The sequence below is a fragment of the Esox lucius genome, chromosome 17, assembly GCF_011004845.1.
Source record: "Esox lucius isolate fEsoLuc1 chromosome 17, fEsoLuc1.pri, whole genome shotgun sequence".
NCBI classification, from domain to species: domain Eukaryota; kingdom Metazoa; phylum Chordata; class Actinopteri; order Esociformes; family Esocidae; genus Esox; species Esox lucius.
The window spans coordinates 31,825,679-31,837,851 of record NC_047585.1 but is presented as its reverse complement, the minus strand read 5'-3'; the positions used below and the strand labels follow the sequence as shown (position 1 = coordinate 31,837,851).

General features: G+C 40.8%; 1 protein-coding gene and 1 long non-coding RNA gene across 6 annotated transcripts; one reads left to right on the top strand and one right to left on the bottom strand.

Annotated features, from left to right (window-relative positions):
* Positions 1 to 4,493: 4,493 nt before the first annotated feature.
* LOC105017089 (E3 ubiquitin-protein ligase NRDP1-like) lies at positions 4,494 to 10,351 on the bottom strand. 5 transcript variants are annotated; one of them, XM_020055745.2, is made up of 7 exons: positions 10,184 to 10,351; positions 9,406 to 9,539; positions 8,102 to 8,265; positions 5,769 to 6,040; positions 5,441 to 5,576; positions 5,174 to 5,277; positions 4,494 to 5,086 (listed from the first exon to the last, which is right to left on the bottom strand). In XM_020055745.2, exons 3-7 carry the CDS (start codon positions 8,189 to 8,191, stop codon positions 4,732 to 4,734), a joined length of 957 nt encoding a protein of 318 aa, XP_019911304.1. In that variant the 5' UTR covers positions 8,192 to 8,265; positions 9,406 to 9,539; positions 10,184 to 10,351; the 3' UTR covers positions 4,494 to 4,731. The 5 variants fall into 5 exon arrangements, with proteins under 5 accessions (XP_019911304.1, XP_010879729.1, XP_010879730.1 ...); XM_010881427.4 differs by having other exon boundaries at positions 8,102 to 8,247; XM_010881428.4 differs by having other exon boundaries at positions 8,102 to 8,216.
* On the top strand, positions 6,048 to 8,211 carry LOC105017090. Its single transcript, XR_004574690.1, has 3 exons — positions 6,048 to 7,002; positions 7,750 to 7,828; positions 8,120 to 8,211. It is a non-coding gene; the product is annotated as an uncharacterized LOC105017090 (long non-coding RNA).
* Positions 10,352 to 12,173: the final 1,822 nt, after the last annotated feature.

The window sequence follows — 12,173 nt, the reverse complement described above, 5'->3', positions numbered from 1 at the left end:
GGTTATTGCGGTATAATGGTAATTTGCTAATTTCGAGTGTACTAAGTGTACTATTTTGATCAATGTAAAGGTTTTACAAGTTGTCCATCTTACTGGAGAATATTTAGAACTTGGAATTAAGTTTCTATGTTACTTTTTGAAAAAGCGATATAATGGTAATTTCCTAAGTTTGAAAGTGTGTATTAAATTTGTGTACTATTTTGATGAATTTAAAGGTTGTAAAAGTTGTCCAGCTTACTGGAAAATATTGAACTTGAAATGAAATTTCTATGAAACTTTTTGAAAAAAGTATTGCAATAAAATTGTTTTTCCAAATATGCTACATTTTGAAGATTCTAATTGTGATTTTTGGATCAAATCAAAGGTTGTAAAAGTTGTCCTCCCTAGGGTAGAATATTTAGAACTTAGAATGAAGTTTCTATTATACTTTTTGAAAAAGTTATTGTGATATAATGGTAATTTGCAAAGTTCGAAAATGTGTGTTAAATTTAAGTGTACTATTTTGATCAATTTAAAGGTTGTAAAAGTTGTCCAGCTTACTCGTGAATATTTTGAACTTGGAATGAAGTTTCTATGAATCGTTTTGAAATATTTATTGCAATAAAACTGTTTTTCCAAAGCAAAATTTTGAAAATTATAGTTTAGATTTTCAAATCAAAGGTTGTAAAAGTTGTCCAGGGTAGAATATTTAAAACTTGGAATGAAGTTTCTGTGGTACTTGTTGAAAAAGCTATTGTGATGCAAGTTATTTAAAGTTTGAAAATGTGTTGAAAACATTAGTGTAATTTTACGATCAATTTAAAGGTTGTAAAAGATTTCTAGCGTACTGGAGTATATTTTGAACTTGGATTGAAGTTTCTATGAACACTTTCCCAAATGTTATTGAAAAGTTTTTTTCAAAGTTTGCGAAATTTTCAAGATTGTACATGATATTTTAGGATCAAATGAAAGGTTGTTAATGTTGTCCACCCTAGGGTAAAATATTGTGAACTTGGAATTACGTTTCTATAATACTTTTAGAAAAGGTTATTGCGATAAAAGTCATTTTCAAAATTTGAAAACGTGTTGAAAATCTTAGTGGACTTTTTCGATCAATTTAAAGGTTGTAAAAGTTGTCCACCCTAGGGTAGAATATTTTGAACTTGGAAGTTTCTATTAATATTTTTTGAAAAGTTATTACAATATAATAGCATTTTTCAATGTTAGAGAATTTGCAAGTAATTAGTTTGACTTTTTGATCATATAAAGGCTTGTAAAGGTTATCCAACCTAATATAGAATATATTGATAAGTCAGTCATAGTTATCAGTGAGGAATGCAATTTGTTTTTAACATTTAAATGTTTGCTTCCAATGTTTGAAGATTGTAGTCTTTATTAATGGTTTTAGATTATTTGAATTGTATTTATCAAGTTTAGTGTGATTTGATCAGTGTTCAAGTCATTTGTAATAGTTTAATACATTTCAATACTGAAACTACATATAGCCTTTGACTAGAATTAAATCAGTTGTACCAGTTTAGGGTAAAAATGTGTGGGAAGGCTTGAGCAGAAGTTTGGAAAACCCTGATTTGGAGAACATTCATGTCAGCTGTCCATACAAATGGATTGAGGGTGTACCTCCAATCTTTGCTGTGCATTGCTTATGTGACTCACTGCAAAGCTCAGTTTCGCCGACCGTAAAGTGGCAATTGTGCTGTCTATCTGTCCATCTCGGTGGTTGCGCATGCATCTGGGGAGAGTTAGCTGTAAGAACAATTTCCTAAGAATTCATTTGAAATCTTAGTGATATGATGAAAAAGCAAAGGTATTACATTGGTTGGAATAAACCACTAAACATGAAATTAAGCCAGCTGCCTATTCATACATAAAGCTAGAATGACGAAGTCCAGTTGTTGATGACTGGAGCAGGGGCTAACTTATTTTATCTTGTTTGATGGCAGACCAATCATAGATTAGTCACATGTCATTAAACAACTTCCTTGTAATAAACTTCAGTGATCCGTTTCACAAAACAAATCCTTGTTAACTAGTATATTTCCTAACACACACACCCGTGCACTGACCATGCGTGTGAAGTTTCAGGACAAACATAGCTTTTCTCCATTAAATTTTTTTTCACTAAAACTCCCTAGCCTCTTAGACAAGGTCTTTTGATGTTTGAATTATAACCTTGAAAGATTACCCAAACCTTATCTAACCTTAAAACCACAAGCAATTTTTGAAAAATCCAGACTTGCTAAAAGTCCAGAAATCTTTCGACGGTTCCTATAATGTCAGGACATGTTGGAGACTTTTGCTCTTTAAAGGCCAGGGAAACAAAACCACACACACTCAGACCCCTTAACCTACGACAGATCCAGAATTTAAGAGCTGACATTTCTGTATTAATGGTGTGCCTGGCATCAAGAATCAGACCAGACTCCAAGTTGCCTAGGCCTACCCCCTATTCCCATTATAATGAACAATCCAACTGAACTGTACCTGCATATCTGGCTGCCTGTGTGCCTGCCTCACTGTCTATAGGTGCTTCACATTTTCATGAAAAGGCTGGTGTACCCAAATCACCACACTAGAACAGTGCTTCATGTATAACCTAAAACAATTCTAGGATAGGCAACATAATGTTTTGTCAGTAAAAAGCCATTTGACAATGAAATCAAAATAATTCCATAAAAACAGATTTTTTTTTTTTTTTTTTTACATAATTGCTGTGGATAAATGCTTTGGTAGCCTCTGAGAATAAGTACATATTTTCATACAATTGGACCCACTTCTAACCAAATATATACATATCATAAAAGAAAAGTCCAACACAGGACAATCAACTGACTAATAAGAAAATCATATACACAACATTAACTTCAGAAAAACATAAGGCATAAAAATGTACTCCATCAAGTAAAGAAATTAAATTCCAAGTCTGCAGTCTTCACCAGGGCTTGATCCTTCCACAACAAATTCTGCTTTTTATCCGAAGTGACATTCCTGATCACTTCTGCATCTAGAGGAAAATCAAGGTCTGTTGTTGAGGAAGATAATGCCACCATGATATTAATGGGATAAAGTAATGATGGGAAATGTAGTTGGTCCATCCAAAAGTCCTTAAAGAAAATGGTGATCTACATGACCTGTATTAACGTTCAGCAGTTTCCTGGGGCTCACATACAGTAGAGCACATGCATTCCTTCATCTGTACAGGAAATAATCCAAATGTCTCTGATCAGGGAAGTGAGAGCCATGGTAATAGATACTCAAGAGAAAGAAAACCAGTTCTCTCTATGGGGTCCTGAAGAATTGTCCCTGACAGTCTCAGAAAAAAACATTCATTCAAAATGATCATAAAAACCATGATGCACTTAGGTATGATCAGACAGCCATGTTAGTTTCATTATTGATTGACAAGTTTGGACAAGTCACAACTAAAAATCTGGGGGGGAGGGGGGGGGTCATCTCCTTACACATCTGAGCCAAAAGATATTCTGCCAAAAGCAGAGGGGGTGGGGAGAAGGCAGATTTGGCTACAATCTCTTTTTACATTTCCTTTACTTTGCACTTTACAGATAAATCCTTGTTAGTTTTTATGTATCTAAATACATTTTTTATTTAAGGCAGAGAAAGCGGCGTATCATTTCTTTGTCTCCTTCAGGAGGTTTATTCTTCACTTCTATTTTCTCTACCTTCTTAGGCTGGAGAACACTTTATATTTTTCCCCCCATCTCTCCAACACCAGCTGAATTCCAATAATCCAATTGAGAACAAGTCCCCTTCACTAGCTGTGTTGATTTATAAACTGATGCGCTAGACACTATAGGTCATTCAAGTGAACAGCTCATCAAAGTTATGTACTTGCAAGGATTGGAACCAATTAGCCACTGTCACAGAAGAGTAGCCACCATGAATGATCCAGGTGAAATGTAGGTCATTTCAGCTTGACAAGTGTACAGCCATGTAGACTTGCTACAGGAGAGTAGAAGTGAGGCTGGACGGGCACTGCCAAACAAACTTCCCTTGTCATCCACAGGAATCAGAAATGGACCTAAATGAGGGTTTTTAGGATTCCTGGGTGAATTTAGCTGGTTAATTTGACTTCTGGTGTTCATTTGAACAAATCAGAATTCAATCTCTCTCTCAATACTACCCTACCAATTGATTAGTCATGGTAAACCCACTGAATATATAATAGGACTGTGGATTTCCCTACATCTCAAAGTTGTCTTGAGAGTCATGAAATGGTCACCAAATAACGACAATATATATATAAAAATAAAAAAACACCAATAAACTGATGTAACAAAGCATAATGTGGGTGTGGGCGAATCTGAACAGTCAAAATAACATCTAAAAAACCTGATCAGCGGGTATAGCAAGAAGAAAATTGTTTCTCCGAGCTTAGGCTTTCTTGATTCCGGTGAACCAAAAGTTCATTTTCAACCACACATTTGATAATAACCTAGTTGGTTGTCACTCCACTAATAAAGCATAATATTGCCAAGTGAATTAGAAGCATTTTAATGCTGAAGGTGCTGCACAGTTGTGCCAGATGAGGAATACGCCAGCCTCTCACTGGTCAGCTCAATTACTGTTACAGGCACCCTGTTCCCTACTTTTGACCAGGGCCTATAAGGAAGAGGGTGACATTTTGGGACGCAGCCATAGCACCCCCTGCTCCCGCCCCATTGCTCAGGTAAGACGGTGTCCCCTTTGCTCTGCTCTCCACCACCCCCAGCCGGGTCATAGGATCTCCTCCACCCCGTGGGCGAAGATCATGACCAGGCCCGGCTCCAAGATCATGTCCTCCCCCATGTGTTGGTTCTCGCAGGCCATCACCACCACTGCCTGTTTCCCCGGGATACGCTTGGCCACGTAGTTCTCGTAGTAGCGGCGGTTCATCTGCCGGGTCTCCAGCGTGGCCAGACCGGCAGGCCAGTTCCTCTCGTGGGCATTCTCGATCAGGTCGTTGACGACGGAAGGCGGGCAGCCACTTTCGATGAGCGAGCGCTTGATGACCGCTTGAAGGACAGCGTCTGGTGTGGAGATCATTCCACCCCAGCGGGTGACACGCGCCGGCTGGAGGGAGTTCACCCACCTAGGACAGAGAAGATATGAGAGGTTTGTCCCAAAACAAGCGGCCACTATGGTGTATTGCACGCCGGTGCTTAGAAGAACCACTCACTCTAGGATCTCATTGTACTCTATGGTCTCCTCTAGGTTCTGTAGATTGGGGTTGGCACTGCGGATGGCCCTCATGTATGCCTTCAACAGCTGGATGTCCCGTTTCTGGGGGTAGAAAGGAGCACCATGTACTGTTTCTGGGGGCACCCTAGACCACCATGTACTACAGCCTCTTAACAGGGCACTGAAGGCCATGGCCTGAGACACCACCAGGGAACGGACAAACACATGCAGACAAACACTCATACAGTTGGAAACACAGGCAGACCTGCTCTGCCAGCTGGTGCTTGTGTTCAGCAGCGGTCTTCTCCAGGTCGGCAATCTTGCCCTGCTGTTGTTGCACCACACCGCGCAAGTGTTTGATGCAGTTGTGGCTGGAAACCTCATCTTTAGGCATCTCCAGTCTGAGGGAGGGCAGAGGTCATCAACAGCGTTTTCATTCAACCGACTCACCCATAATGGTTTCCCAAAGACAGTCCTGGCCCATGTCTTGGCTTAACTCCCTGATTCATTCGACCGTTGTCTATGTTATTTATATAAAATTCTAAACGATATCTAGATCTTGCGGGAACCCCTTTTGAGCCAGCCCCACTCACCCACAGCCGTGCTCACACTGGACGGGCCTCTTGGGGTTGTGCTGGCAGTCCCTGAGGTGGGACTGCAGCTGGTCCAGGCGCAGCACAGCGGTGCAGCCGAAGCCGGCATTGTCACAGGCAATCTGGAGCTTGGAGAGCATGTTGCGCATGATGCGGGGCACGGGACGCAGGTGGGCCAGCGTCACCACACTGCGGTCCACCGGGCATATCTGCTGCTGTGAGAACCACTGGGTGATGCAGGCGTTGCAGAAGGCGTGCTCACAGTGAGGGGCCTGAAGGGAGGAAAGAAATGAAAAAGTTGCAACACTACAGCTGGGTCAGGACAGCTAAAGAGTGAGACTTGTCCCTCAAAACACATTTAGTCTAACCACTCTGCTTCTTATGACACTGTACATACAGTCATCTGATTGGTCCCTTGATAAAAAATTGTATGTGCATATACCCCGCTATACATTTCCAGTAAGACAATATCCCCACGCACATTTGACAATAGCACCCAGTACCAATCTTAATAACAATGCCATTTGCGAAAAATGTATGTGCTTATATTTGTTGCTGTCAATATAGGCTTTTAACCAATTCTTCCAAATTGGTGTGTGTTTAATCATAGATGACTACAAGTAGCAAAAAAAGGGTCACATTCTTCAAATGTGACACTTGGAATCATCTTTGCCTCCAGAATCATCTTCCTCAATGTGGGTATGGGTAACATCCTCTGTCAAGCAGGTTTAGTACTGTCCCACTGGTTAGGAACTTTTGTATCATTTGTTTGTTTTACCATGGCTACCAGCCAGTCAGAATTCAGGATTCAAGGTAACCAATTTATAATTAGGTTATAGCTCTGTGTACCCACTGCCTGGCTTTTTAAAGTCAAGAACAATTTGTATTTCTCCACTGGTGAGAATGTTCATGCAGATTTGATTTTGTTGGGGGATTTATTTAACAGAATCCTTAGGGGTGATTCTTTTTTGAGAAAAACACTTTTACTTAAATGTTTTTTTTAAAGCAATTGTATTACACTAAAATATGTAGTTTTCCAATATTCATCACCTGAGTTCATATAACAAATACTAAGGAACCATGTCCCATTCCGGAGTCTTCCTACTGCGATCCTGTTGTTGTGCTGCAGTGCTGCTGATTCACACAGGGTCCCCCAGAGGGAATATAAATGATCATCAAACCACGCCCCACCCAGCCCAGGGACATTCCACACAGCAGCCATGACTTCAGCAAGGTCAGTGAGGATGAAACTGTAAACAGAATGTTGCCGACAGAACATGCACCTGTTCTCTACTTTCCCTCCTACTCTCGGAGTGTGGAAGATGTCTCATACCCTTAGCGGGGCATTGCAATACAGCTTATGTCGGTGATGTCTATAGGCAATACGATGCTGGTCTGAATTATAATATACATACAACTTGCTGGGGACGCCAAAGTAAAGAGCATCACTAGGCATAGCTCCCTGCAGAGGCAAGCTCTCTCCTGTATGTGACTAAGCATCACTAACGCGATTCCAAACAACCGCCCCATATTTATGCATTACTACACACAGTGCATAAGTTCCTATCGTTAATCCGTCAGAATGAACAGACCTTTCTGCAGAGTTCATCTCGCCATATTTCTTTCTTGCCTTCTCGCTTCTGTCCTCTCCCTCTCCTCTGGCAGTCACTGCATCCAACTGAAAGCCAATCGCCCTGTAAGCCTTTATCCCTCTCATTTTGCTCTCTCTCTCTCTCTCTCTCTCTGCCCATTTCCTTTCTGGCCAAAATGCAAGGCTATTCTCATGTTTCAGTTATCGCTTTCACTAGCATTGAATTTCCATTCATCGAGGTTAATCAGAGCATCAAAAACTCGAAATTCAAGAATAGCAAATAAAATGGAGCACTCTGGGAAACATTTCTTTAGCATGAGAAGTGGCCTACTGAACCGTAAATAACAGCATATTTTGGTTCCTTTTCCCAAATGTTGACCCATTTTTCAGTGTGAAAAGACAAGGCAACCCTGTCCAACTTCCTACTCATCCATCCTGGAAGGTGCAGCAGTCATTTTCACCCTACTCAGTGAGTCTCCAAGCACTGATGGTTTGCCATGACCAGAATGTGAACTCTTGGCCACAATAACGCAGCTTTTCTGCAAGGACTTCACTTGAACCAGAAAACCATTTGGGAGATAACACCATTTCTGTTTTTTGTACAACTAAAATGAAACATGTTGACAAGGACCAATACGATTTGATTATGAACCTGAATAGACAACGCAGACAATTTCTGCTTTTCTCTGATTGACTGCTTCTCCAACAGTTGAAATGGTACAGAGATGTATACAACACTAACCTGTACAGGTTCCTCTAGGACTCCACTGCAGATGGGACACAGCAGGTCCTCATCCACGTCCCCCTGGAACCGGGTGACCTCGTAGCCCATGGCACATCACCGGAACCAACTACAACTAACAACACCAGTGGGGAAGGGTAGTAAGCCTAGGGAAAGGACATGAACTACAACTTGCAATTAATGTGCCGGGTCAAAATCCACAACAGACATATAGCCAAGTCACATTACAAATAAACAACCCATTTGTATAGCAGCACACTGGAAGAAAATTTAAGAAAACGAAAATATAAACAATGGATGTGTTACAGTGAAATTGGTTTTACTCATTGCAAAAAAATGCAAGATATTGTACACCTGATAGGCAAAATGGATTTATATTGGCTTTGTGCACCTCTTTCTTTCCTCAAAAGGGGTGTGCCCCAAAACTAAGCTATGAATGTTGCCTTCCTGAATGCTGTGTAGGCTTAGTCCATTGAAGGTCTGAATAAGTGAATACGTCAGCACAGTGGGGAAAGTACTAGAATGAGCATTTCATTGTTACAGAAGCAGGCTTCACACAGTTTTGATTACAGCAGTCTCATGTAGCCATACGACCAAATCACTGTTGTCACACTTCATTTGAGGTGTGAAGACTTTTTGATTGCCAAAATAAACCCTTCCCCACATGCCCTGTTGTTAGTTTGACATTATTATTGTACTGGGTAGGATATATGCAGATGTATGCTAACACTACATACATTTTAAGACAGCAAGCTGTAGAGAAAACAATTGTTTGACTATAAATGTGCTGTATATTTTTTTTTTTTTATGTTTTCTCATTTTTTCCTCCCCTTCCCAATTCATAAAGCCCAATTTGTGATTATGCCAAGGACTCGTCACAGGAACTCCAGTGGATTCTTGAGTCCATGAAGTTAATCCTCCCAGAATATTCTTGTATATTGACCACAGTTGTGTTAGCAAGCGCCCAATCCATCACTGCAGTGGACTAGAACCAATCCTTTCCATGACTACCAGTCTGTTTATCAATTGTTAGCCAGGGAAGTCAAACCACAATAAGATAAATATGTTGTCTCATCAATGTGTATTATAGTCACATCTTTCATTATGAGCTTTAGTTCTGGAGAATGCATGGGACACCTATGAACACCTATGCTTGTAAGGTAAGTATATTGTTAATGAAGAGTGATGACTATAAAAGACAAAAATTCACATTTTATGATAACACACCAACTGAAATACTACCTTGGCCTTATAGCAATTAATGACCTGAAACAGTACTGTGCGTGTCCTCGGTGTACACTCACCGGTGTCTTTCCTTTCTTGGGCCAGAATCCTTAGCCCCGCTCTTCATTGAAAATATGGACCACACTCGACTGACCGCAGGGGCAGAGCGTTAGAGTGTCTAGCCCAGGGGTAATGGTCTCCTCGGAAAATGCTTCTGATGAAAAGAAAGTAACGTTAATTTTAAGCAATGTTGTTTGGATGAGTAACGTTCCTGTAGTACCCTTAATTTACAATAGATACTTTACGATGTAAGAGATTTGCTAGCAGTGCAAGTTATTGCAAAACGGAAATCATTACTGTAATCCCAGAACGTTCGTTAGTTACAGTATTTACAGAATACAATATAGCTAGTTAGTAAACCGTAGCCAGCTGTAAAAATAGGTCAGATTAGAGATGGATACCAATTACCCAACTCGGTCGATTCAGCTTGCTAACGTTGAAACACCTAGCTAACTAAACTAGCAACAGCTGGGGTGTATTCATTTCTTCGGAGAAAAAAACGTTTTAGTAGAGAAACGTTATTCCAAAACCGAACGAAATAGTGAGGGACCTGCATTTAGCGAATAGAACATCTGATTAAACTTTTCGTAACGAAAACGTTTATTTTGTTGGAATGAATACACCACTGACAGACTACATGAACTAGTTAACGCTAGCTATAGCTAGCTCGCGAACAGCTAATAGCTGACTGGCACAAGCTGGCATCACACATTAAGTAAAACAAGCAGACAGAGCGTAAAGCTTGGTTATTGATAAGATAAGATGACGCTGACATTTCGTCGAATGTAGTAACGTTACCTGCTCATATAAAACTCGATAATGGATAACGTGTCCTTTAAATAACGTTTGTGTCTGTATTTAGGTTAGCATGCCAGCACGATATCCATTTTTTTTTTCTTGATTACTGTCACCACATTTCCACGTCCAGCCCTCGCCCCTGCCGCTAAGCAACCAAATTGTCAACTTTTCAGATTGACAGTTGACTCCACCTGTCATAGGTAACGATTGTTGTCTCTTCTCTTACAAAGAGCCTATGGTATGATCAAATCCGAAGCGCATCCCACATAGTCCATTCTCATTGGACAACATTCAGGATTGGCACAACATTTAACCACCGTAACGCAGCAGGGGAAAAGTCTCCACAGATACCCTACAGGAAAGGGGAGATATCAAACTTCGGAAATAGAAGCGCACGCTCCCGCCCACAAGACAGTGAACGACCAATTGCGTTCACGTTGCCATTAAGCGTCACACAGGTGTTAAGTTTATAATCGCGAAATCCCTTGCAAAAAAAAAAAAGGAAATTAGTAGAGGAGCTGCTAATGAACCACACGTCCCAATCCAGTACCTATTCTCCCTACATACTTGCCCATTGTGCCCTTCACATGGTGACATGTTGCCTATGCATCAACTTGGGACACACGACTTGAATGATGCAATTAATGGTCCTCCTTTAATTAATAATAACTAAGATGAAGTTCCAATGAAATCCCTCCTTAATTTTTGAAGAAATAAAACTCATTGAATATTTCATGTAGGAGGTATTTTGTTTTGTATAGGCTAAATATCAGGTCTCAAAATCCGACAAACAAATGCATGTGTCATTTAATTAGGCTTACCTATCCAGTATTTCAGGTGAATTTGTGCGAGCTCAAATATAACACAGTGCCTTATGGGATTACACTTCACTCATGAAGGTGTTGTTTTGGCCCTGGCTTTGGCCTAGTATTTTGGTATCCCATGTTCATTCGGTCCATTCCTCTGCACTTCATCTGTAGTCAGTGACTCCAATGTGTCTTTTGTGGCTATCATGCCATGGACCTCTTGGGTCTGTAGTTTGACCTTCTTCCTACCCTGTCCCGCTTCATCAGCTGACAAGCACCATCTGCACAGTTGTGCTTCTGAATCATCTGGACCGTATACCAATCTTGTGACAAATTGTTTGTGTCTATTGCAGTGTACTTTCTATACACACTTTGTTCCTTTTGGTCGCATAGGACATTTCTATGGATAACAGTAAAAAGGGTCAGGTGCTGTCTCCCATGGTATGTGCACACTCCACCAGGAGGTTGGCGGCCCCCTGGGCAGTCTGCTGGTATGTCTGTGGCTGAGATTTTTAAAGAAACGTTTATGGTGTAATGCCTTTATGTCACCGCCCCTGCCCTGGCACTGTTGAGGCTTTGAGCTCTGGGTACACGTGGCTGCCTGTCTGGGCTGTTTTTTTTCTGGCCTCGCTTTTTGGGAGGGTTGCCTCGAGCCCTTGCATTATTGTTCTGCCTCTGCAGGTTTGCGGTATTATATATTGTCCCCTAGTAGTGGGACTTAAGTGACAGACAAAAAGAGAATCTTTGGTTATGAAGATAACCTAGATGTCACTCATTTTGGGGCCACCTCTTCAAGGCAGTGAGACATGATCCTGAAATCAGTGAGTGCAAGTGTTTGGTGGGTACTTATCGGACAGGTGGGGCTAGCAGCTGGCTCAAACCTACTGGGCCTTATCAAGCCTGATTGTATGTATCACTGTTACACAAGCGCAATGCCCCTTCCCCTAGTTGTGTAACCATGTTCCCTCCTGCAGGGAACAAAAGTTATATTCATTTTCTAATGTTGTAAATGTGTGATATTTCACACCAAAAAGATACGTTTGTACAAAGATCAGTTTACTTATCTAATATCTCTAAAAAATGTCCTAATGGTTTAGTTCTTGTTTTTTCTGTAACTCGTTCTATTGTTGGGTTTATGAGCGAGTACCAAATGGAGTGCATTGAAGTGCGCTTCTTGTCCCATA

Excerpts from the sequence above, each read along its gene's own strand:
- LOC105017089 (XM_010881426.5), bottom strand. The coding sequence starts at position 7,519 with ATGGGCAGAGAGAGAGAGAGAGAGAGAGAGCAAAATGAGAGGGATAAA. Across the intron at positions 5,577-5,768 it reads CAGTGTGAGCACGGCTGTGG|ACTGGAGATGCCTAAAGATG; the intron begins GTGAGTGGGGCT and ends GCCCTCCCTCAG. Across the intron at positions 5,278-5,440 it reads AGCACCAGCTGGCAGAGCAG|AAACGGGACATCCAGCTGTT; the intron begins GTCTGCCTGTGT and ends TTCTACCCCCAG.